Raw genomic sequence first — 26,132 nt, 5'->3', positions numbered from 1 at the left:
TTTTCCTAGATATCTATTCATGAAATGCTTCAGAATCCGAGGTTGTTTCCTCTTTAACATTTTCTTTTGGTTGGGATACACACTCAATCCAGAAAAGAACCACTTATCGTATCTTGGTACCGACATCTTTTGATTACTATATCTCATACACTTAATCGATTACTCTAAATCATTGTGATCTCTTAAATTGAAGACATGGCAAGTGAAAAATCTAAAATCTTACTTCAGCGCCACTGTAATTATCAGACCCATGTAAGTTTCATCACTTACAAACCAATGCAAGAAAAATAAAGAGAAAAAAAAAGAAATATCAAAAGCATGAGCAAGAAAATGAATATCAAGAAAAGCAAAATGCTATAAAATGCAATATCAAAATGATTGGCTATGGGAATATGCAAGTAACTCCATCGGGGCTATGGACGCCTGGCTGGCAATGGAGCAATATTTGTGAGATTACAACAATAACCTCGTCGGGGCTATGGATGCTTGCAGGCAGCGAGGCTCTATCTAGGATGCTTTTGAAGTCAAGATAACTCATGTAGCTAGCCATGCTGGATTCTGAAGATTACAATGATCATATGAGCCAGAATGAACCCACTTGCACACACATGGGTAATCAAAGACTAAGTACCTTGATCCAGTTTGGGATTCTTATTCCCTTTTGAGTCTGCTTCCTAGTTGCTAGAAATGTTCAGTTGAAATTTCCAGAGGTTCCAAGTGTGGGTTGGGTCTCTATCTTTGAAAAGTTCAGAAACACTTATTCAGATGGTGCTAAATGTTGTGACAATCTTACATATCACCTCTTTGCAAATGGAAACCTCTATGATTGGGGGTAAAGTTCATCCACTCTATTCTTCTTACCATATCTCCCATTATCCTTCCTCCAATATCCATTACCCTATCTAACTTCATCATTATCTACAATCTTGCTTCACTCTAATCCATATCCCTTATCCTATCTATTCATTTCTTCTACATCATCCAATTCTTTCTACAATCTTGCTTCACTCTAATCCATATCCCTTATCCTATCTATTCATCTCTTTTATCATCCAATTATTTCTACAATCTTGCTTCACTCTAATCCATATCCCTTATCCTATCTATTCATTTCTTCTATCATCCAATTCTTTCTACAATCTTGCTTCACTCTAATTCATATCTATCTATCCTATCTATTCATTGATTCCATCATCTAGTGCTATCTATATCCTATCTCTATCCATATCCCCTTTTTCATCCTTGATCTTGATCAAAACTATGGACAACAAATCTATTTCCACCTCAATGGTTCAGTCATCCATTCATCCATTCCTTGTCTTGATATACATTGGGGCAACCAAATACATCTTTCTTCTAATCCAAAAACTCAAAAAAATCAAAATATCCAAAAACTAAAAATCAACAAAATAAAAAAAAATCAAAACATGAACACATGGACCATCCATCAAATCAGATCAACAACAGGAAAACTCTCAAAGTCTGCAATCAAACTTATCACATGTCTTGTTAATCAATTCATTACTTGAAATCAACATCAACATCAAACATGTCTTATACAGGGATAGGTACACTCGAAACCAGACAGATCGGTCTTATACGGGGTACTCACTCTTTGAAACCAGACATTTCTATCAATCATCAAGTCTTGATAATCAATCCATCTATCAACATCAACATCAACATGTCTTATACAAGGATAGGTACACTCGAAACTAGACATATCAGTCTTATACGGGGTACTCACTCTTTGAAACCAGACATTCTTATCAATCATCAACCAAATCATAACAATGACATCAATCAATATGACTGCTGGATTTTATTATAGTTAGCCTTATCTTTATCAATTGATGGAAATACATGTTTCACAAATCATATTGTACACATCATATCCACCCATCTGAGGCATCACCAAAAATTCACAAATGCTTATCAATCTTGGACATACTTAGTGTAGTCACTGTCCTTGGTTTATCTGAAACAATTATCTAAATAATATCCCACCATGGCTAGGTGATCAGTGTACATATCCATATCGAAGTAGAATCAACAACAAGGGGCAAAATCCTGACCTCGCTAGGGGCCTTTCGCCTTCGAGATTTTCAACATCAAACCAAAAACGTAGCAAGACAACAAGGATCAAAACAACCAACAAATGCCAAACGACAATGCGAGAAGGCTAAACATCACGAACTTGAACTGATTTCAACTGAACAAAGATCTATTTGCAAGATGTTTTAATTGACAAGAATACATTTCCAATAGCATGCATGATTACTTATGGTTGTTAATTTTTGCTTATCATATCTCCTAAGTGACTCAAGGATGTCTTACGACTAGAGAAGCAAGGAAGGAATGTGATGTTTTATTTGTCTTCTATCTGTGAGTGAAGTCTTTTACCATGCAAATTTGTCCTATGTAGAAATCAGATGGCATATCACTGAGGACATTTTGAATTTGTATGGGACAAAGGTTAACTCTTGTATGTTTACGCAATACGCACTCAGGTCGTCCTGGTTCAATTATACCTTGACGCTTGTGCTATCTTGCAAAATCAAATATCATGTAAATTTTTCTCATGTAATTATGGTTCAATTATACCATTATGCTTGTATAAATTTTCAACATATCCTAAACAAATCAATGCTCAATGATGATATCTACAAAGAAAACAAACAAATGGCTATATCGGATGGCAAATGCAGAATGAGGATGCTACCAAAAACATAGTTGCATATCATTTTACACAGAGTTACATATCATTTTACAATTAGTTGCATATCATTTTACAATTAGTTGCATATCATATCATACATCTCATTTTCAAAATATCATTCATCATTCATCATTGCATCCCTCGCATGCATATCTATCACATCATCATGGAATCTTTCTTCACTTTCATATCTTCATCATTCTTCCAAACTATCTTCTATCCTTCTTCCAAACTATCTTCTATCATTCTTCTAAACTATCTTCATCATTCTTCCAAACTGTCTTCTATCATTCTTCCAAACTATCTTCTATCATGTCTTATACAGGATGCATCTTTCCTGAAACTAGATGTTTTGATAAGCTCTTATACAGGATATATCGTTCCTAAAACTAGATGTTTTGATCAGCTCTTATACAAGATATATCGTTCCTGAAACCAAATGTTTTGATCAGCTCTTATACAAGATATATCGTTCCTGAAACCAGATGTTCTGATCAGCTCTTATACAGGATATATCATTCCTAAAACCAGGCGTTTTGATCGGTCTTATACAGGATATATCGTTCCTGAAACCAGACACTCGATCATCCATGTCTTATACAGGCGGTATCATTCCTGAAACCAGATGCTCAATCATCCATATCTTATACAGGCAGTATCATTCTTGAAACCAGATGCTTGATCATCCATGTCTTATACAGGCAATATCATTCCTGAAACCAGACGCTCGATCATCCATGTCTTATACAGGAGGTGTCATACCTGAAACAAGACTTGCTCTCATTCCAATCAATCTAATCAATCTTATCAAACCCATGCATGCCATCACTATCTACTCTTCTATCTTTCAAACAACATTCTTCTTCTTTCGAGAGATCATTCATGCTTTGTGTGCACGAATGATCTCCCGAGGGGGCATTATCATATCAAATCTCAACATCAAATCCAATATCAGTTTCCACATCAAAACAAAGATATCAAAATCAAACTCACATCAACAACATGAAACAATTTGCTCATCTACATCAAGTTCAAAATCCTATCATTTCATATCAACTTGTAAAACAACTCAAGTTATCAAAAACCATATCAAAACTTGTAACACAGCTCAAGTCTCCACAATCACATAAACTTGTAAAACAACTCAAGTTTCCCACCCATATTAGCTTGTAACACAACTCAAGTTTCCAACCCATATCAGCTTGTAACACAAATCAGGCTTCACACATTGAACTTGAAACAAGGTACGCAACTCATCAAATCAAATCAAAAATTTTCAAAAAAATTGATTCATCTCCCAAGGGGGCATCACCATCAAAATATCGAATCTGGGGCATCACACATCAAATCAAATCTGGGGCATCACACATCAAATCAAATCTGGCATCACCATCAAAATATCGAATCTGGGGCATCACACATCAAATCAAATCTGGCATCACCATCAAAATATCGAATCTGGGGCATCACACATCAAATCAAATCTGGGGCACGACTTGCAAATCAAAAGAGCGACACAAAAATTGCATTTGATCATAAATCATGATAAAGCATCATTTTCTTTGAAGTAACATGTGCACACACGTCACTTCAAAGAGGGGCAAAATGTAGACGTATAAAAATGACCATGTTCCTAAATGAATATTTTATGTTCATTTCTCTATTTAATTAAATCCAATTTAATTAAATTATCCACATTCCTCTATTTAATTAAGTAAATTACTCAATTTATTTAAATTAAATTCGCTATACCCATTTAATGAATAAATCATTTTATTCAATTAAATTCCCCCTATCCACTTTTAATTAAATCCAAATTTAATTAAATAATTATCCTAAATTGAATAAATCTAATTTATTTAATTGCAACCAAATTGAATTAAATCATTTATTTCAATTAATTCCTATTATCCCTCCATTTTTCTTGCAAAATCCCAAACCCCTTTCTAATCCCTTCTAGAATCTTCTAATCGCTCCTAATTAACCTAACCCCTCCTCTAAACTTTGTCACATCCCTAAGCAAAGGGAAGTCACTTCTCAAACCCTCAAAGTCTTTGATAACCATTAAAGGCTTTCAACCTTCAACCACTTAATTCCTCAAAGTCTTTGATAACCATTAAAGGCTTCCAACCTTCAACCACTTAATCCCCCAAAGTCTCCAATAACCATTAATGGTTAACTCAAACCCTCCTACATGGTTAAAAAATTTGTTTTGACTCAACCTTTACCCAACCCAAAGGTCTCATCAGGCCTTTAATGCTTTGACCATGATTATCTCTTAATCATTTGCACAAAGGTTTCTCCTTGGATTAACTCTTAATCCATTGGGTAAGCCTAACTTAAGCTTAACCCTTATCTCTAAGATAACCATGAGGTCTTCTCAGGCATTTAATGTCTCCAACCCCTTCTCTCAACCCAACCCTATGTTGACACTTGTCACCATTTCATTGGTGCCAATTACAAACATGGATCCCCAACTTTCAAACTCAACCCTTGATCAACTCTTTCAATCCTGACCATCCATTGCCCTATTTTTGCTATAAATAGAGCTCTCATTCCTCCATTTTTAACGATCATCCTCCAAATTTGTAGTATCACACTTATGCTCAAATACATTCAAGCTTTCTTATATCATATATGCTCATCATTTTAGCCTCTCTTTTAACTAGAATTTAGTCTAAATATGCATGTTTAGAATACTTTCTTTATCATTTAGCTCAATCATAGACTAATATATCATGTTAGGATAGTATTCATACTAATCTTGTCATCTTATCATCTAATTTATTGCATTTCTAGAATCATGCATAGTTTAGAATCCATTTCATTCTAAAATCTATCAAGACATCCCTCGTTCTTGCATTTGCCATCCCTGAACCATTTTGCTCAATGATCTGAGAGCAAAAACATTGGTTTGAGGGACATTGTGAGATAGAGAACCATGGGACCCACCTTGGGAAGCTGAGTAACACTTTGTTACTCCATAGCTTGCACCAAGAAGTCCTGTGTGTGTGTGTGGACTAGTATTTAGCAATATTTTCACATATTAAGTTTTATCAGCCCACTTTTCCCGCATACACATTCCACTGTACATTTTAATCATTGATGTTTAAGAAATTATAGTCAATCTCTATTTTAAATGCTTGACAAATGCTACTCATTGAATTTTTTTATTTTTGCAAGTTCCAAGATGGAGCACTGATTGTAAGGATCATTTATCAAATTGATGTCCTAATTTTATCCTTTCTACTAGAGTCTAAATATTCACTTTCATTTTTATAGCTTATTTTACTCCAACACTCATCTTCATAGTAGTTTACATGCAAGTCAAAGAGGGTGCACAATGTAATGACAAAAACTACACAACGAGCACATTTTACCTTCATTTTGAACTTACATTGATTGGGTTGTTCATTATGAAGTGAATAGTGTACAAGTGTGTTTCTGTAGTGCCCCTCCCTGATTCATCTTTCCTTTTTGTGCATCAATAGACTATATTGGCATAGATTAGACTATTTTGTGATGCTATGATTGGATTTACTTATGATTTGGACGCTCCATTATTGATGATAGACATAATATATTTGCACTTGACATTATGATTTTACGAGGATGATGATGGACTCTTATTTGATGACCTATATGTACTCATATCATATGCATGGTTAATATTTGTTATGGTGATTTGATGATATTTTATGATGTACTAACCCTATGTCCTGATTGTATTGGATATGATGATGATAGTGCTTGATTGTTGTGACAATTGTCTTTTAAGTGTATTCGTGATAGAGATGATGTCATATCGCTCATTGCGAGAATGATATGATGTTGCGATTCTCTTCACTTGCTTGTTTATTTACGTTATACGATATTGCATATGTTGTTGTATATGTATTGGTGGTGACAGGTTTGCAGGTACCAGACATCGACTCCACTTGGCTCCATAGGTTTGAACGTGTCTTCATCCCAGTGGCAAGTTGATCAGAGATGACATGAAACCCACTTTATACTCTAGGTCTAAGTTGATCACCCTCGTCAGTTTAGTGTCTTGGTGCGAGTTGTTGCCTAACGTCAAGTGGTTCCTTGAGTTATCCTATGTTGGATTGTTTTGTTGTTTATGATTATTGATTGGTTTAATTATTAATTAATTAATTGATTGATTAAATTGATTTATATAGTTTAATAAGTTTAAATCAAATTAATGGATTAATTTAGTTTGTAATAATAAATTAAATAATAGTTGATATAAACATTCTAATATTAATGGGTTATTATTATTTAGAAATTAATTATTATTTATTTAATTGTTTGTTGTGGTTTTAATATTATGTGGGTATTTTTTATATTTCATTGATTATTTAATTAATGGGCTTTTATAATTAATTGTGCCCTTTTTGGATTTATTATTGATATTTAATTAATTTATGTTGTTGTCAAGACTTTAATATTTTTATTGGATGGATAATATTATTATCCATGGATATTATTTATTATGGGGGGTTTGATTTACTATTTTATTGATTTGCCTTTTTGACCTCTTGGTTAATTTAATTTTATAAACACTACCTACCCTTTTATCCTATTGGTTGAATGGTGGGAGGTAGGTAAATAATATAATATAATTATTACATGCCTTGAAATCATACTAGGTAGGTATAATATATGATTGAAAGGAATATTTTGATTGGTTGGCCTTTACTATAGTTTTGAGTTTTGATTTTTTGAATTTATTGGGCTTCCTGTGCATTCACGGGGGTTGGATTTTTGGGAGATTGCCGGAGTTTGTTTGGAAGATTGTTGTTTTGGCTTTTGGATTGGATTTGCTTGGGAGCTTGCTAGTTTTTGAAGTATTCTTCAACATATTTCTTGCCCTTGCTTCATTTTCCAGGTTGGAGTTTGATTACCCTATTCTCAACATTGCTTCAAGAAAGATTGTCTGCGAGTGTTTGTAAAAGATTGTTTTTGGGGAGATTTGGGTTTGAATTGGTTTGTTTATCGTCAATAATTCAAAAGGAAAAGTTTGGGAAAAGATTTGCATTCAAATGGATATCTTGTTTTGTGCATTGCCGGGAGTAGGTATTGGGGATTATGTTTGTATTGTATTAATCTTCGTGAGAACTATTTTGTGTATTGGTTTGGTTTATAAAGGCTTTAATTGCCATTAAGAATCTTGTTTTAGGACCTTACTGGGTCATCTTTCCTTTTGGTAGATTGTTTTTGGGTTTGGATGTCCCTATGATTTAATTTGTGCATAGTATCGTCAGTTGAAGTTGTTAATCCTTTGGAATTTGGTTTGGTAGGCTTATTTAGAGTCTTGCTTGGGTTTTATTATGGATTTGCGGATCTTTTGGGTCACCTTTGAGTCAATTTGAGGTCTTGGATCAGATCTGGGTAAGTTTGAATCACTTTAAGTTTCATTTTCTTGAATTTTGCTCTCTGATACAAAAGCACTAAAACGGAGAATGATAACGCTAAAACAAAGAACAAAAGAGCTAAAACAAAGAACAATAGTGCTAAATTGGTAACAATGCATGTTTGGACAATTTAGTCCCTTCTTGATTGGTTTTTCTGATTTGTTTATTCTCCAGAGGCTTGGATATGATGTGTTTGAGGCTTTTTGGGCTTTGTGTCATTCATATTTGATGTTTTGATTTCATTTGGGCTTTGATAAGTGATTTTGTTCTTGTTCATTGAGGTTTTATGATAATTCTCCAACAAGTTGAGGGAATCCTTGTTGTTGAGGGTGAATTATTGTAGTTCTAGTGAGATGTTATGTTGTGCCTCGCTGTGGAGGATCATGTGTTGTTATTTACCCAGGCTCATGTTGACTTTATTTTTATATTGTGGGATTGATGGCATACTATTTATGAGGCTGCCATGGATGCATTTGTTGATCTTTATCTAATTGAGAACCTTGGATAACCAGGTTATTTATTGTTGAGAGCCCTTAGTCATGTTATATTTTGTTATGTATGTGTTGTACCCCGAGGTCTAGGTGCATGCTAGGGGGAGTGGGCTTCCAAGTGAGTGACTGAGGTTGTGGGGAGTAGACAACCATGTTGCCGGGGGTCTAGACCACTAGAATATCTCATTGGGAGTTTATCTTGTAATCAAGTGTTAATTTAATTAATTGATTCGAGGAAGGTTGGGTAAGAGTAATTCACCATAATAAGATAATAAATGGGTTGTGGCCTCAATGCATATCCTTGGGGCGATCCGAGAATGGTTGAGAAGACCTGGGTGATCCAGGTAAGCTAATCTACCTTACTCCTTCAAGGTTGAGATGGCTCCGCATGGGCATTATGGATGTTGGGAGAGGCTCCCAGGTTCCCATTATGACTGCATGTGATGACACTCCTTCCCTACATGTATGTCCTAGCACCTTGAGTCTTGATTTGATGTGTTGCCTCTGGGAGTTTCTTGATTTATGTTTAGCCTTGTGATGTGATTTGGTTCATTGCTTATTGGTTGTTTATCTCTTGTGGATGTCATGTTGAGTCCCTTGGTTGTTAGGTGTCTGCCTAGATTTAGAGTGTGAGTGGGATCTTGTGTCTTCCCCTAGCACGGGGGGTGGTTCCTTATGGTCGGGTGGTTTGATGCCTTTTCCATTGGGACGTTCTTCTTGGATGCTAGCATACGTGGAATTGGATTCTTGTTCTTCATTATGTAGATATCTTATGGAGCTGATTTCTATGTATTTGGAGTGGAAACATTGTATCATGATGATTTGTAATTGTAGAGAAAGATATTGAACAATTGTATCACGTGTTATCATGTATTGTATATTCATTATGTAATGTTAGATTATGAGATCCATGTAGAAAGAGAGAGTTAGTACTTGTGCACTTGTATGGTATTTAGAATTGTGAGATGGATTTGTTAGGTATAGTTTTATGGAAAGGAATAGCAATTGTTTTCATAACTCTTGTTAAGAAAAGGGAAACTTTCTAGATGAATGGATTATGTTGTTTAGGTAAATTGATCTGTCTTATCTTAGGGAAATGCAATGGATCTTAAAGGATATACTAGTCTTACTAAGGAAATGGTTAAAGATCATGAATAATTGTTGTATTGAGATCATGTGTTAGAATAGCTATATGTTTATTTATATTAGAAAGGATTGGTACTAGTTGTTGTGATTCTTGCTTAGACAAATGGTTGTTAATTAAATAAAAAAAGTTATGATTCTTAGGAATCGATTTAATCTTATTCTTGGTAATGATTATATGGTATGGTGCTATGATGATTAAATAAATGGATTGGTAAAGTGGTAATTAGTATTGGAAATGGAATAATGATGCTAGGATGTTGATTAAGTGACTGGGATTAGGAACATTTGGTATTGGTGCTCTTAAAATGAACCTAAGGGGTTAAATAGGTTTTACATTGTAAATGGATGTATTCACAATAGATAGATTAGTGGGGTATCTTATGTGTGTATGAAAAGACAACTGTAGTTTTTAGAATGCATTGGATCATGGTAGTTAATATGAAGTTATGCTTATGTGGATATGGTCTTGATAAGTTGTAAGTAATGACGTTGAGGTACCCTAGGGAAAGATTAATTATAGAGTTGTGTTTATTTCCGCTTGCTTATAATGCTTTTATGTTCATGCTCATGATGTAAATATGTATATCATGTTAATGGATGTTAAATGCATATGAATAGTTAGTTGTATATATTGCACTAGTAGATGTTTTAAATTTTTTTTTATCTCTATTTGCTTGTTAGTTGGTGTATTTCTCTAGAATATTTTGGCGGGGATTACATTTTCAACCTAAAATTAAAAATTAACACAAACCTAATATGATTACATTTGCACACGTCATAATGGATTAGTCCCAATATTCAATTATCTATTACTTATCTTAGGTCATATTAAAAAAACTCACAAATTCAAATTAGAATTATGGGTCCAAGCCAACTCCCTCTAACTACTTGTTATTTACTAACTCAAGTATCAAATTTTATTATCTTGTTTGCATTTAAGGGTAAACCCTAATTCATTTATGTCCATCATTAGATAATTGAAAATTCATCTAGGACACAAAGAGCATTGTGAAGCATCCATTAGAGCATTAGCTTATGCGAACATCTTAGGCATCACTACATGTTTTCTTGTTGTTTTTGATCACTTGGATCAAATAAGTGATTTGATAATAAGGGATTGACCAAATGAGAAAATTCTTTCATTCACAAATTTATAAACGTATCTATTGACACCACCTCTTTCAAGTAGCAGATTCTAGATACCAATTTCCATGATAGACACCACCTCTTTCAAGTAGCAGATTCTAGATACCAATTTCCATGAAGATCATTTCCACTTGTAGGGTTTAGATCTACAAGTAGACTTAATAATCACAAACATGACAAACAATTTCATAAGCACAAAATTGAAAACAAAACATTACATAAAAAAAATTGTAACATATATATACTCAGTTTCATTTTCAAGATTAATTGAAGAATCAATTAATAATATTTATTATAAGAACTCTTCATCAAAATTAAAAGCTAAATATCATTATTATTTATTTAAATATGAACATCTACTTTAACTAGCTCATTAATTCTAAACATATTTACTAATCATTGCTTCAATCATTTATTTAAATAAAATATTTACTTCTTTTCATCTATTATTAAAAACTTTTAAAAGTTGACATGGAAATCATAATTTATTTAATAAAAATACTACGATGAAATGTTTTACATGTAATAAGCTTATATTTCCAAGGAATGTTTTTTTTTGAAATACTTTATAATATTATAATAAAAATCAATTCCCTCAAATGGCTTTGTTTAAAAAAATAATTTAAATTAAAAAATTACAAGTGAGATTTGGAGAGAGAAAGTTAGTTATGATGCCTTATATAGACCCTGAATTCCCAAGGGTGGGAATGCTCATTATAGAAATTTTTTAAAAGGTAGTTGATAAATTCACAAAAAGTTATGACTTTGTAGTTTTAAATTACACTTGAATATGCCTTGCAAAGAAAAAAAAATGATTTTTTTGTCCACTACTTCCCTCCTAAATAACTAACATGTGTAAATATGCCAACTATATTTTCTATGCACCAAATCTTGTTAATTAATATCTTAAAAAAAGGGTCTATGAAGAAAAAATAATTTAAGTCTCCAAGTGACAAGGAGAGCAATGTTTGTGATGGTCCACATTCCAATTTTGGTAATGTTTTATAACTATTTTTTTATTAATTAAAACTGTATTTTTTTAAGAAGAATCTAAAAAATGGTGAGATGGGCCGTATAAAAGGAAAGGTGACAAAACAAGGAGCTTGAGGCCGTTAGATGCGCCCAATCGGACTGCCAGGAAAGCGTGGCAAATTTTGTGTTAGCATAATCCCAGAAATTAAAACTAGATAAGAAAAAGTGAAGAAGTCCTCTAAGTTTAACTGAGTTTATAGCAGGTTTTTAAGCAGAGACGTGCCACTCTTATATGTCTTATTGTTTGTTATATGATCTGGATATTTATATCGAGACCTCCTGCTGTACTGTATTTTTCTAGCTCTAGTAAGTGTTATGGGGAATTGGTGAAATATGCAATTGAATACATTGGGAAATTAGTACTGTTGACCTGCTTGTGGTTGTGGTGGTGATCATTCCCTTTATTAGGAGTACAAACAAGCAAACCCTCCTCCACATATTGCATTCCAATACCCATTTTATCAAATTACAGTGATTGTTATGTTTTGTTGAATATGGAGGTGCATTCTACTGCTTCATCTTCCCCTCAGATTTTAAGCCTTTTCCCTCAGACAACAATGGAAACAGAGCAGAAAATGGATCTTCAGGCAAATGGGTTGCCAGGAAACCGAAGTGGGTATGCGGAATATGATTTGGGGTCACCCACAGGAGCATTTCTTGTGCACCCACCTGACCAGCAGGTATACCCGAGAGTGTTTCAGGTGGAACCGCCGGAGCAGGAAGTGTACCCAAATGTGTTTAAGGTCGACCCACCTGACCAACAGGTTTATCCGTCTGCTCTGGCGGAGCATGAGGCATTGCTGGCCAATCCTACATACTTCTACAGCTTGTTCAACAATTTCCATGCATCTCTTGGAACCAGGCTAACGTGAGTGGTAATTCACAGTCTTCAGGTTGCCTCTTTGGATGCTTCTTATGCCTGTAATGATGTTTTTTAAGCGCCGCCCTTTAACCCTCTTTCACTTTTTGGTAATAATGATGCATTTTTAATTGGATTTTTATGCTGCGTAAACTAGCCTTAGCAAACCCATGGTTTGGAAGGAAACTGGGATAAATTAATTGAAAACTTTGACTATGGTATATGCCATATTGAAGATATGCTTATTATATCTGTCATAATAAGTTTTAAGGCCGCCTTCTGTAATCGAGTACACGCTACGTTTCTTTCTGTAATCGGGAATGCCTTATATTGTATTTTTCTATTGAACCATATTCTATACCAGAAACGAACATTCCAATTTATGGTTTAATAAGAAAACCGAGGTAATTTTTCTGTAAGAAAAAATCTGAGTATCGTGGTTGAGGAGATGCCTTTGTTTTAATCAGCGACTGAGCTTGGTCTATATTGCTGTAATAAGGAATCAAGAGACACCTCCGTTGAGAATATGCCTAATTTGGATGCACTTTTGTTTAGCAAGCAGGGGTTATTTGCCATATATCTGTGAGTTGTATGAATTGTCTAGAAACCATCCTGTATTGTGAACTCACATTAAATGTAGGCTATCTTCTGTTACTTGCATATTCTATGCGTTTAAGGCTAGATTGCTACAGTACTATATGCGGCATTACTACTGTGCATTTAAGGTTAGATTGGTAGGATGCGTTATAAGCTGGTTAATGAGTTTTTGAGTTCCTTTCTCCAGTTTATACAAGTGCTATTATAAATCTTTTATTGAACTTGGTAGTATATTAGGAAATAGCCCTAGCAAATCATGGTTTAATGAAAGGAAACTAAAATTAGTTAATCTTATTTTTGAAGAACTTGAGTGTAGCATTGCGCCGGGTTGAAGACATAACTTTTTTCAATAAGGAGCTGAGATTGGCCTATTTTTTAAGTGAGGAACCGATGACAACCCATATTGAACAAATGCATAAATTGAATGTTCTGCCATTTAACAAGTATGGGCTATTTGCCTTCTGGCTGTAGGCTGTGTCCATTGCGTCTTTCTATGTGTCTTCTGGTTGTTACAATGAGTCCATAAGCCCTTGTACAATCCCATTTTCTGTAATCTAGTATATGCTATATTGTTCAGCTGAATTTTTATGTAATATAAAAATTAATTTTAGCTACCAATGGTTTCATAACAAGATTGTTATTAATGCAACCTGTTGTAATGAATAACCCGAATATAGCTCAGCTTGACGAGATATCCTTGTTTTAGTGAGGAAATGAGATTGATTCATAATACATATTGATTTCATGGTGAACTGTGGTTGGTCCATTTTATTTTATAAGTGATTGAACACAGCCTCTGTCGCAGAAATGCCCAAAGCCTATGTTTAAAAAATCTCCAAATGCATGCTCAAATGAATGTTCTTTACGTCTGGCTCTTTTGCCTTCTGGTATGGCTTGCGTGCATTTTGGGGCTAATTTGTATGTTATTCAAATTAGATGTGGAGTATCTCCTATTGTTTATATATTATATGCCCTTAAGGTCACATTGTAACATGGGATTCTGTTAGCAGAGCCTTATTTTATGTATCATATGTGTGTTAGGTACGATTGCTTGTGTATTCTCTGTTACCGACCAAGTGACTTTGAAGTTGCTGTATGGTCCCCTGGAATACTTGGCCCTGACAGGCTGTGTACTGTTGTGCACCAGAACCTGTGGTTCGACAACAAAGTGATTCATAAGCTTGCTTTGTGGTGTTGTGGTCAACCCTTGCTAGCTTGCAATATGCGATGCTTTGTCTGAGGATTTCTTTAGTAGTTGAACTTTGCATCTGTTATGTAGGTGGTCTTTTAGGACATACTCCTTAATCTATTTGCTGTGGAACTGGGCCCAAAATTTTGGGATCTTTGGTATTATATTTCCTAATTAAATTTTCAGGTTGTAAACATTTGTGTTTGAAAGAGATGCTTGGCCATATCCTAAACTTGAATCTATGTTGTGGAGAGAATGCGGTATATCTTCACTCTTTCTTGGGGTCGCTTGTATAAAGGATATCTACCTTAAAAATCCATGTCCTTATTTTTTCTCATTAAATACCTTAAAAATCCATGTCCTTATTTTTTCTCATTAAAAGTATTAAGTGTTATCAGTAGTGTTTTGGAAAGAGATGTTTTCTCACATATTGTATCTTGAACCTGCTATTGGGAGCAGCAATATTAGGAGGAAATTTGCATCATCAATCTTTTTTTGTTCTGTAGTATGAGCTTTTGATCCCTGTACTGTGTCTTATGAGTAGTCTATCTTGGGGTTACAATTTGTAGATCAAGTCTTATCTTGCTCATATACCTTTTTTCTTTAATTTATATGACAAATATTGGCTGAAATATTAGGTGATATTCTGTTGGACATTGATTGTTAGGGTTTTTAAGCAATATTTTCATGCCAGTGTACTTGTACTTCTGACTAGCATCAAAATAAAGATGCATGCAATTTTTCACAAAGTATGAATTTTATCTTGATGGCTGGATGTGTTGAAATTAGTAGATTATTATTAGCTGCAGTGTCCCAAATGAAACTCATGAAGGGCTTGGCAAACGTTTTAATTCAAAAGAGCCCACCGTGACACACCTTGTTGAATATACATTAATTATCATTTTTTTTCTCCAAGTGATTGTTGACCTGCAGCATTGTAATTTTGAAATATGAATTTTAAAATTTTTAATGTCATTTTAATTTTTTATTTTTTTACTTGTTGCTGTTTAGAGCACAGTGCAATGGTTGTGGGTGGCATTGCTGTTGTGCTTACCCAGGTTCAAGCCCGTGCTGGATTCCCATGCCCGTGGAGACTGTTGTCTGTTAGGGACATGCCTCTTGTTTGTTGTCTCATGGGCTAGGCCTGGTTAATGCCTACATTTGAGGCTGAGGCTCTGTTGGTAGCAACCTGTACTCTAATAGAAGTAATAGTATTTGTTAACTTGGTGGGGGTCTAGTCTGTACATTTGCCCTCCCTTCCTCCCTCTGTCTGCCCTCACTTTCTATATGCTATGTTGTACATGCTATTTTCTTGGTACCATCTGTTACTTAAAACATATAAACTATTTTCAATTTTGCACCCATGTCATGCACCACTTTACCTTTGTGGACCTTCAAATTTTTAGTCAGGATCTTTCATGCTCATTAAAATTACTTGACCTGGTGCATATGCTCTTTATCAACAATGATTTGCTACAAAATGAATATTTAATGTGGACATGACCTTTGAATTGGTCTCTTACTAATACATAATTTTTTTCCCCTCAGAGTACCTAATATAGGTGGCACAGAATTAGACCTCCATTTATTGTATAGACAAGTCACTGCATGTGGAGGGCTTGAGCAGGTACGTCTCATCTTTTTTATTTTTTAATTCCTATATTTATTAGACTATTAGTTCTTCAATTTCAAAAAGCTTCCAGTGTGCTGTTGCATTCAGCCCTTAATGTTGTGCATACAACATTGTGATGACTTTTCAGATTATGTATTGTATTTTAGCGGCAGTTGATTACTGGCATTACTAAACAAAAATACAATACACCAGACTACAAGGCACTTTAGGTACCAGTTCCTGGCTTCTGGAGGGTCCAAGCTTTAACTAAACTAAACATCATATTTGATGAGGGTTATGCCAGTTTTGTCCTACTGCAGATTTCCAGCACCCCTATTATTTTCCCATTGCACAAAGATTCAGGATTATATACTAATGTGGGGAAAATTGAATCATAGATCTGTGGTTGCATCTTTGAGAGTTTCTCTGTTTCTGATTTGTATTATTACTTTTCTGGTTGTGTATGGATCCTGTTTTTGTGGGTATTTAAAAATGCTATTTCTGTGTGAGGAACTTGATAAAGTTGAAGAAACACTGTTGTTTCTTACATGCATGTTTCCACATATTAGCCCAGTGTTTGCATGTACTAAATTCATTATCCACTTTTCTAATTATCAGGTTTCTTAAGTCTCAACAATCTATCATAGGAGAAATGTATTTTTTGTTGAAGTTTTAGATCACCCTAGGTGATGCATCGTCAGGATATAGATGTTACCAATTGCATCTTCCTCATGTTTACGTTCTGATATTTATAAATTTATTCATGAATTATAATGAGTTCTAAGCTTTCAGGTGTTTGTTATATTTTTAAATTTCTTTTGCACGGGACTTTACACATGTTCTAGATATGCCACACACATGTAGTTGAATGTTTAGTTAATTTATAGTTATTGCCGTGACGGATTTTTAACTGGTGGTTTTCATTAAGGGGCAAGGCAAAGTTGTGGATTTTCTCAAATCCATGGCAACCCCTTTGAGAGCTGTCTTTCAAGGCAGGCCAATGATGGAAGAGCCTGAAATGCATTACAGATAGGAACTTTTGGTAATGAGACATGCTAATCAATGCAAGTACCTATGTCCTGATGAACCACACTAACCAATTGTCTGACCTATATGGGATCAGAGTGGGAAAGAAGCACGCCACACACCATGCACCAGTTGTTTTGCTAGTTGGAAGCATATCACTGACCAAAAAGTAACTCACAATCCACACTAGCTATTTATCAGATACATGATGGTTTTGTCCACATAATTGAAGAATACAGGCACTGCAGAAATAGTTAATACTATCATAATGTTAATGCAGTCTCTGACATTTTTTTGTGATCATGGATTACATGGTACATCAAAGATCAAATAATAGATGTGTCTTCTACATGTCAAGGTGCCTCTTATGTTCCAAAATTTTCTGGACATTCAGCAGCTTTACTATCTTTTCATAGCTTGGTTTCTCTGCCTCTCTTTTAGGGAATCATCTTGAATCACGCTGTTGGTTTATGAAGCAGATTTATGTGTTTTTTTATGCGGTGTTCTAGTATGCTTTCCTAGTTCTTTGTTGATGTGGTGCGATACTTTTAGATTTGCAGGGTTTAATTTCTTTTTTATAGTAGGTTGCAGAAGTAAATCAGAGGTATAATCATCCTGTGATTTAAGCCTTTTCTGGGTTCTTTTTGCGTGAGTTATTTATAAAAAGCCGTTCGATAAGTGGGCAGGTTATTTTATTGGTCCTGGTTATTTTCTAATTTGTTCAATAGTGATGGTATTAACCATAGGGAAAATTTTTGATTGTCAAGAATGTGCCTTTGTAGTGTGCATACCTTCTGCCTATTTTTTCTGTTCCTAACAACAAATTGATAGAGAGCTTGTTTGTTGATGTTGCATCCTTATAATAAGCTTCATATGATTATTGAAACCATCTGAGCATTCTTACAATGTTCTTTGGGCTGAAGTTGCAGATTTCAACATTTTAGTTTCTGACATATCTTTTCATGAACTTTATTTGTAAATTTTATTATGTGCAGGTTTTTCTTCAACGGGGTTGCTTTCCTTGTCACAACAATTTCAGCCTGCAATTTTGAAAAAATAGTCACTTAGCTCAGCTGGACACGGACTGGGTTTGCCATTCCTTGGAACTTTAGATGAGGGCCAAACCAATCTAGGAAAACATGCCAAACCTGCTTGCAGTCTGTAGTCTTCTGAATGGGTATAAAGGGGTCAAACCAACCTAGGAAAACATGCTAAATCTGCTTACAATATAGTCTTCTGAATGACATAAGGGGGTCACAACAATCCAGGAAAATCTGCTAAACTTGCGCACAGTCTATGGTTTTATAGTTTTATGTATGGCATGGTCTTCCTATGGTCTGCAGAAATGTTGCTCCCATTGCTTATGGTCTCTGGGCCAGATGCCTACTAGCCTTCCTGAGATAAATAGTAAGTTGAAACATACCAAGTACAACTGTACAAGCTACCTATGAAAGTTGCAATTAATAAAAGTTAGATATATGTTTTTTTTAAGTTAACTATGAAAGTTGCAAACAATAAAAATTAGATATATGTTTTTTTTGAAATATGTTAAATGTTTTTGGTTTAAAAACAGGCAGGATATTTTTCTGTATAAATGTCCTTTTACCTATTGTTAAACTAAAAATTGGAATCAAGGACATTTGTTCATATAGACAAAATCAAGAAAAATATGGTAAGGGCAGTGGTGATAAAACCAACCCAGGGGGGTCCAACTATGCCTTTGAAATTTGATGTCCTATACTGCTTATGAGTTGAAGCCCAAATAGGTAGGGTTAGCCCTTTTACTAGATAAACATAGGTGGAATGGTTAGGCTTTCACTATATGTTAGGTGGGTGATTTCTCCTGCAAAGAAATATCTGGATCCTTAAGCCAAGCTCTGAATTTAGACATCTCAATCAGAGGGGCAGCATTTTTAAGTAAAATGGCATGGGGTTCCATGTTGATGTTCTAAAGGAAGCTCCCTGATATTCTTGTGTTTTGTAAATGTATTTGGATTTCTTACATATGTTGAAAAGCCATGCTCATTGGATTAGTCAATCTGGTGCAATTTTACAAAACTGCTACAACACAAAGCTGTTCTCATATTCAGATTGGTTTATTTTTTTAGGCATTATAAATTTACATGTAGGAAGTGTTCTCAATTTCCAATTTTTTGAGAAAATCTAAGTGTTCAAGCAAATGTATTCATGTTTGTTTTCTGTGTGAAGTGAAATTGAGAGCATAAAAATTGGCAAAGCCAATGATGATCCCCAGTGATTGTAGTTTGAAATTAAAACAAAATGGATTTCAATGTTGCTGTTCAAAAGGAATCGATGAGTATTTAAATCCTTTGATTTTGAAATACCAAGTCATTGGTTTTCATTGTTTTGTGCTTTTGATGTTTCTGCATTGTGGTATGCAAAATCAACCTTCTAAATTTCATTTTTATGGAATTTTTTGTTGACGACTCATCATGGATAACACTTATGGTTCAGAATTCTCTAAATGTCATTCAATGTTACTATTGGTCATGTTGCTTCCCATAAAGGTGTGTTGCCTGGGTCAATTTTTGTATCGCTTTCATTTTATCTCTGATTCTTTTGTCACACTGTTAACATATTTGTACTGATTCAGGTATAGTAATTCACAGGTGGGGTATTATACCGTGGCTAAAATGTTGTTTGACGGTGCTAGAATTCTTTTTGATGTTTCTGTTCTTTCAAGCAAATAATAAGCTTAATTCATTTAATCTGGACTGCATCCTTAAATGCAATTTTCAAAACACCTTCCAAGTCTTTTTGTAGACATTCTTACAAGTTGTATATTCTCTGTGTATATGTTGATTACTACTTTTCACTTGAACTTTCTTTTATTTAACAACTTTACTTGGTTGTTTATGGGAAATGACGTTTTGTAGGTTATCAAGGAGAGAAGGTGGAAAGAAATAGCAATTGCTTTAAAACTCCCAAGCTCTATTGTAAATCCTTCATATGTACTTCGCAAACATTATGGAGATCTGCTTTACCATCTTGAACAAGTTTATTATTTTGGAGCACAGGGGCAACTTGCACCCCCTCCTGGTATGCAAGTTCTAAATAATTTGTATGAAAGTGTCTTTAACAACATACGAAGTGTAGGTTCCAATCTTTTTTCCCATGACTTAGAAAATGTGTGTGTGATGTGGAGGTCCATTGCCTGCTCCTTGTCCTTCTGGGAAGTCCATTGACAACGCAATTTCATACTATCCTCAAGTTAATCAAGATCAGTCAAGAAAGAGAAAGAAAAAGAAGACTGATCCCTCTGACATCTATGGAGGTTAGTTTTTAAATTTTGGACATGATAATAGCAGAATACAATGCTGTCCTTTGTCTATTCTTTTATTCATTCTCTTTTTCTACACTTGATAAATGATTCTAACATTTGTCATGTTTGATTTACATTTCAGTGGATCCTGGTGCTTCCATTGGGCAAATTGTTACAGGATCCATTGATAAAAAAGTTGATAATGGATACTTGGTTACTGTAGTAGTAGGTTCAGAAAAGCTTAAAGGTGTTATGTATCATGTTCCAACAGAAAATACAGTCCAACAATATGCAGTTGTGCCAGGGCTGATGTCCAATGTAGGTTGTGAGATGAATGCCCCTGGACTAGAGGTACAAGTGACTGATAAAAAGAAAGAACTCGTACGTAAAAGAGATCCCAATGCTCCTCGTCGATCAAGAAATGGGTACAATTTCTTTTATGTTGAGCAACTTGCTAGGTTCAAAGAGAGTTATGCACAGACAGATCATCAAATTAAAAAAATGGTGATTGATATGTGGAACAGACTTTCAGAGGAGGAAAAATTGGTATGTACGTCTTGTATCCTCCTTTTCTTATGCTGTTCTCTTCTTCCTACACTGATGCAGGTTGTGAGATTTGTCTGTGTTTATACAGTAGCTTTCATGTGCTATATCTTTGTTACAGCCATATATTGAACGGGGACAGCAAGATACAAAAAGGTACAAGATAGAGATGAAAGCATATGCAGAGAAGATGAAATCTCAAGCCTCCAGTGAAGGCTACAATGGTGACAATGCTCTGGAGGTTACTGATCAGCAGACTGAAGGAAATGGTATGGCTTCGTACTTTAATGATGTTAGCTATGATTACCATGTGTCGCTGGAAGCAGAAGCAGATACCACTTCTTTCCATACACATCCTCAGCAAGAACTTCCCTCCAGGGTAATAGGAGTTCCCGCCACAGATCATGAAGCATATTCTGGTGAAGATGGGAATGTGTATTCAGTGCCTTTTCCACAACCACAGATTTCCGAGTCAGAGCTCCGGAACTCTAGTGGCTTACAGCAGACAAATGAAGCTTCTGGTGATCCCTGCTGCTACCAAACTGAGTCAAATGCTTGTCAACCAGGTTTTGTTCCATGTTCAATGACATCAGAGCAATTGTATTGGATGCAAAGTACACAGTCATATAATCTCCAAAATGATGGACAGACCTTAACTCTCTATCCCCCAAATCCTTTCAGTTAGCATGATTGTTCGTAGCCTGTCATTTCTTAATATATCTGGTAACAGAGGATATAGTATTTTCCCATCATTATCTTTTGTCCATTTGGCTAATGGAGCTTCTAAGAAGAATCAGTCCATGTAAAATAGGCTCATTAATGAGCATCTTATTTTTATGTTTCTCAAGATGCTCACGCAATGTGTGATGGACATTAAAGCATATGTTCCGTCTTTTAATCGATGGGCACTGCCTTGCAGAACAAGGATGAAATTCCTTTCATTAACCACAGATCAAGTTTTTTTAACTCTCCTGGCAGGTATTCATGTTGTTTTGTAGTTACTCTACATTGTTTAAACTCAAGGCAAAGGAATCTGTAGAGTTTTGTCTGAAAATGTAAGTATTGGAAGTTCACTTTATGCTGCAGATTTGTGAATGATTTTGCCATTGCAGACCTGACATTTAATCTCATTATATTTGAGAGAATGCTTCCAAAACAAGGGAATGATCTCTCTGAAGAAGCTGGATTAGTAGGTGCTGTATGTCTATTCCTGATATGACATGTCCTGTTAGTTGTGGTACTATATACACTCCTATGTAGATGATGAAAAAAACAATGACATTTTGATTTTTGAAGGTATATTGCATAAAACAGTCTTGATTTGGTACTTGGCAAAGATTTTGGATGTGTCATCTTGTTTTGTCTTGGGTGTTTGGTCTGCAAAGCAGGCTATATTTTCTTGAATTGTCAGAGATAGAAATGCAAAAGCATCTCTATTGGGCATTGCTTCTTTTTTGAACTAGAAACAAGAAACATGTTAGTTTTTTAAATTTCTTTCTTGTATCTAGCTTCAGGAAGCGAAAGGATGATACGAAGGCATCTACTCAGAACATATCATATCCTATGCCCATATATTACAATTAGTCAGTGAGCAGCAAATACGCTTGATAAATATATATCTGCCCTTAATAAGAGGCGTACATGTTAGTTTTGAAAATGCAACAAAGATTTTGTTTCTATGATTTCTGTAATTGCTATTTTGCTCAACAATTGTGCAGAGTTTGAACTTATATCCAATACATATAATAAAATTATTTTTGGAGAAGATGATAAAGTAAAGGTAGGATTTCAGGTCACAACCAAGTGAGATGCCCATTTGGTGTATGAGTTCATCTTGTGGAAGCTCACAGGGAGTTAATTTTTCTGTTTAGCTTGTATATCATACATAGGAGTTACCTGTTTAGCATGTATATCATACATCGCTATCCAATGTGGGTTTGAACATGTGCCTCTGTTATAGGTTACACTACACAAGCCTTCACCATTAGGCCCATCCATTCAAGCACATGGAAGAGCGTACCCTGTAAATCTTGGCATATATTATTTTTATCAATATTTTAGATTTGTTTTCAATCTGATGCACTTTTTCTACATGTAAATTGATTTGCTGGATTCATGGGTAAAAGATCATATTGGAGAACTTTTATGAGTGTTGGACATTGACCTATGATAGTACAACACACTCAGGCTTGCAATTAAGTATGTAAAACTGGAGATCTGTTTTCAACATGTTTGCTCTAAATCTACACGCTGTTCCTAATGGTGAATTCTTGGAAGATCCTTGTGTGTTCCTGCAACCAAGTCACTCGTAATCTCAAGGAAGACTCCTAGTGACGAGCAATTATATTTTTGATTGTAGTGGTACTGATGTTAGTGTAATTGGCAATTACCCCTTTCATGTCTAGTGTAATTGGAGATGCCCCTGGTTTGTATTGCAGTTATTTATTCATTTCAAGATACTATTTGTGGCTTCATACAATAAAGAATGTTTCAGATGCATTCCAGTGCAAATTGCCTGAGTTGGGTCTAGCATCTGGCATATAGGATGGCAGAGATTCATTTCAAACTGTTTAGGATTAATCATGCAGTTCTGTACACCACAGATTTGCACCACTTAATTGTTGCGATTTCTATATAGTTCGTGTGGATCTTCACCAGTTCATACAATACAAATACTCTGATGCACAGACAGGTCCTATTGAAACAACATTTAATGGTTAAGCCTGATAACTGTGCAGGATATGCAATTAATTATTAATGTGTTGCATCTTACATGTGGTATAGTTCTTTGCCAAAATGCCCTAGCAACGGTGGATGGAGCAGTATGCGAGTCATCTAAATAATGAGGCTGTAGTAAGTGTAATCACTTGAAGTGCCGACAGAATGCAGTTGCAAGACTTGATAAGCCAACCAGGATCACAGATTCATCCATCGCTCAGTACATAATCTTTTTTAGGTTAAAGGGAGGGGGAAGCAGTCAGTGACTGATTCCTTGGTAAGGCAAAATTTTCCTGTTACATTTGATCAGGCAAAGCTTTACACTTTCATGGGTTTGAACATGGATCGTCTCTTTGAGAGACCGTTTACCCCTTGTGCTTTGGATTAAATTGATCATTGTTCAGTATTAATGCTGATTCATTGTGTGCATTGGAGTATTATATGGTGGTGAATTGGTTATTGCTTATGGTAGTCACTATCTCATATTTGAATGGAAAGAGCTGTTTCAACATGCCAGCTGTATGCTTTCAACCATTTGAATTCTGGACCAAAAAACATCTACCATTTGATTATGTGTAATAAACAGGAATTCCTTAGCCAACTGTGTAGGCCTTGACACATACTGTATTTTCTGTCATCTTAGATCATTTTCTTTGTTGACATACGTAGACAACCTCTTCAGATAGACTACTAACTATAGGGGTGGTTGTTTGATTGGTAATGATGATGGTGTGTCATGTCCCATCTATCAAGGTACAAATATCCGAGGTACCATGAAGACCAGGTTCTATCTTCAGTTGATTCTGAGAAAAAAGATCCTCTAATCGTGACAACTTATAAGCTCACAATCCATTGAAAAAAAGACTAGTACATCCCAGGGCACCCCTTGATTTCCATGGGTTTCAATTAAGATTGCTGAATGGTAGAAACATTTTTCTGAAATTCCAGCCAAGTGGGTATACATTATTCATAAGAGGATGAGAATCAGCACAAAATTCTTTGAGATACCACCCAACTGGCCTTTTTCCGATAACCTAACTTGTTCAAATTCCATGGTGATATCTTGGGTCTTGGAAAGGAAATAGACAGGTCATCTACACGATAAACCCTAAAAATTCATGACATCCATCATCTCTCTTCTACCACCTAACTGACCTGTTTCCGATAACCTAGCTTGTTCAAATTCCATGGTGATATCTTGGCTCTTGGGAAGGAAATAGACAGGTCATCTATACGGCAAACCCTAAAAATTCATGACACCCATCATCTCTCTTCTTCCTAGGCCATGGACTTTTATGGTAAAAAACGATAAAATCAATCTAAGCACACATTTACGAACACATTGGAGTTCATAATAATGGCCGACATAAAACGTGGATCTGGGACTCAATAGAATAATAGTTTTAGTAGGTAGTCGTCCTTTTTAATGTAAAATATTCCTCAGCTTATTTCATACAACTCCAAGGACAAACATTTTTGTCCACGCACACGGTGTAGCTGGCGTCACGGCTGGACACACGTCAGCAGCTCATTCATTCCACGGCGTGGTCGGTGACACGTGTAGAGTAGGAGCCTCTAAAATGCTCCAATTAATGTGAAGTCACATCACGCTTTTACTCTCTCTTTATAGCCTTTCTCTTTCTTCGAGACCATTTTTTACTTTTGTTCCATGCGTGTGGTTTAACATGGATCTGTGTATTAGCTGCCCAATTCAGATGATTAAAGATCTTTTTAAGCAGAAGATGGGACAGCTTTGCCGGGAATTATTGACGGCAACAGAGTTTAATCGGTAAAACGTTTTACGACTAACGTATAAGTTGAAAGTATTTACGCATACGATAAATAAGTAGACTTCTAGAAGCTGAATAAGTTTTTGTCTTTTTGTATGTACACAATGTTCACATGGTCACTGTGCAAATGCAGAGAGAGAAGTTAGGTAGATGAAGACATCAACAAAGAAAGAGAAATTAGGTAGGTGAAGTTGCATTAGAATGAGAATGAAGTATGATTAAATGTTGATGTTGGAGTCAAGTGCGTGGAGCTAGGGCAAGATGTATGTTGTTGTGTATCTTTCAAGACTTCTTGTTTGATTTTTTATAACTGATTCTGACCTTTTGTTTCTTGTAGTTTAGTGTTTGGATGATGTATTTTTGTGTAGTTGGCATTTAATTTGAACTTGAATGTGGTCTAGGCCTAGGTTTAGGATTACATGCAAGATTATGATTATGACCTAAACTACTAGGCCTAGGTCTAGGTCTAGGATCACATCCAAGATTATGACCGTAATCTAAAAAGATTATGGCTTAAATTAATAGCCTAGGTCTAAGGATCGCATCCAAGATTATCTTCATAAT

At 35.2% G+C, this 26,132-nt stretch overlaps 1 protein-coding gene across 1 annotated transcript; it reads left to right on the top strand.

Annotated features, from left to right (window-relative positions):
• The first annotated feature begins 12,153 nt into the window (after positions 1 to 12,153).
• Positions 12,154 to 22,026, top strand: LOC131078486 (high mobility group B protein 15). Its single transcript, XM_058016192.2, has 6 exons — positions 12,154 to 12,819; positions 16,145 to 16,223; positions 20,132 to 20,294; positions 20,401 to 20,529; positions 20,660 to 21,063; positions 21,182 to 22,026. The coding sequence occupies exons 1-6, from the start codon at positions 12,446 to 12,448 to the stop codon at positions 21,743 to 21,745; spliced, it is 1,713 nt and encodes a 570-aa protein (XP_057872175.1). The 5' UTR covers positions 12,154 to 12,445; the 3' UTR covers positions 21,746 to 22,026.
• Positions 22,027 to 26,132: the final 4,106 nt, after the last annotated feature.

Source organism: Cryptomeria japonica, chromosome 7 (assembly GCF_030272615.1).
Source record: "Cryptomeria japonica chromosome 7, Sugi_1.0, whole genome shotgun sequence".
NCBI lineage: Eukaryota > Viridiplantae > Streptophyta > Pinopsida > Cupressales > Cupressaceae > Cryptomeria > Cryptomeria japonica.
The sequence above is the reverse complement of the archived record's forward strand: the minus strand, read 5'-3'. Positions and strand labels throughout refer to the sequence as shown.

Coding starts and splice junctions, on each gene's coding strand:
- LOC131078486 (XM_058016192.2), top strand. CDS start 12,446: ATGGAGGTGCATTCTACTGCTTCATCTTCCCCTCAGATTTTAAGCCTT. Junction 12,820..16,144: donor TCTCTTGGAACCAGGCTAAC/GTGAGTGGTAAT, acceptor TTTTCCCCTCAG/AGTACCTAATATAGGTGGCA. Junction 16,224..20,131: donor CATGTGGAGGGCTTGAGCAG/GTACGTCTCATC, acceptor GACGTTTTGTAG/GTTATCAAGGAGAGAAGGTG.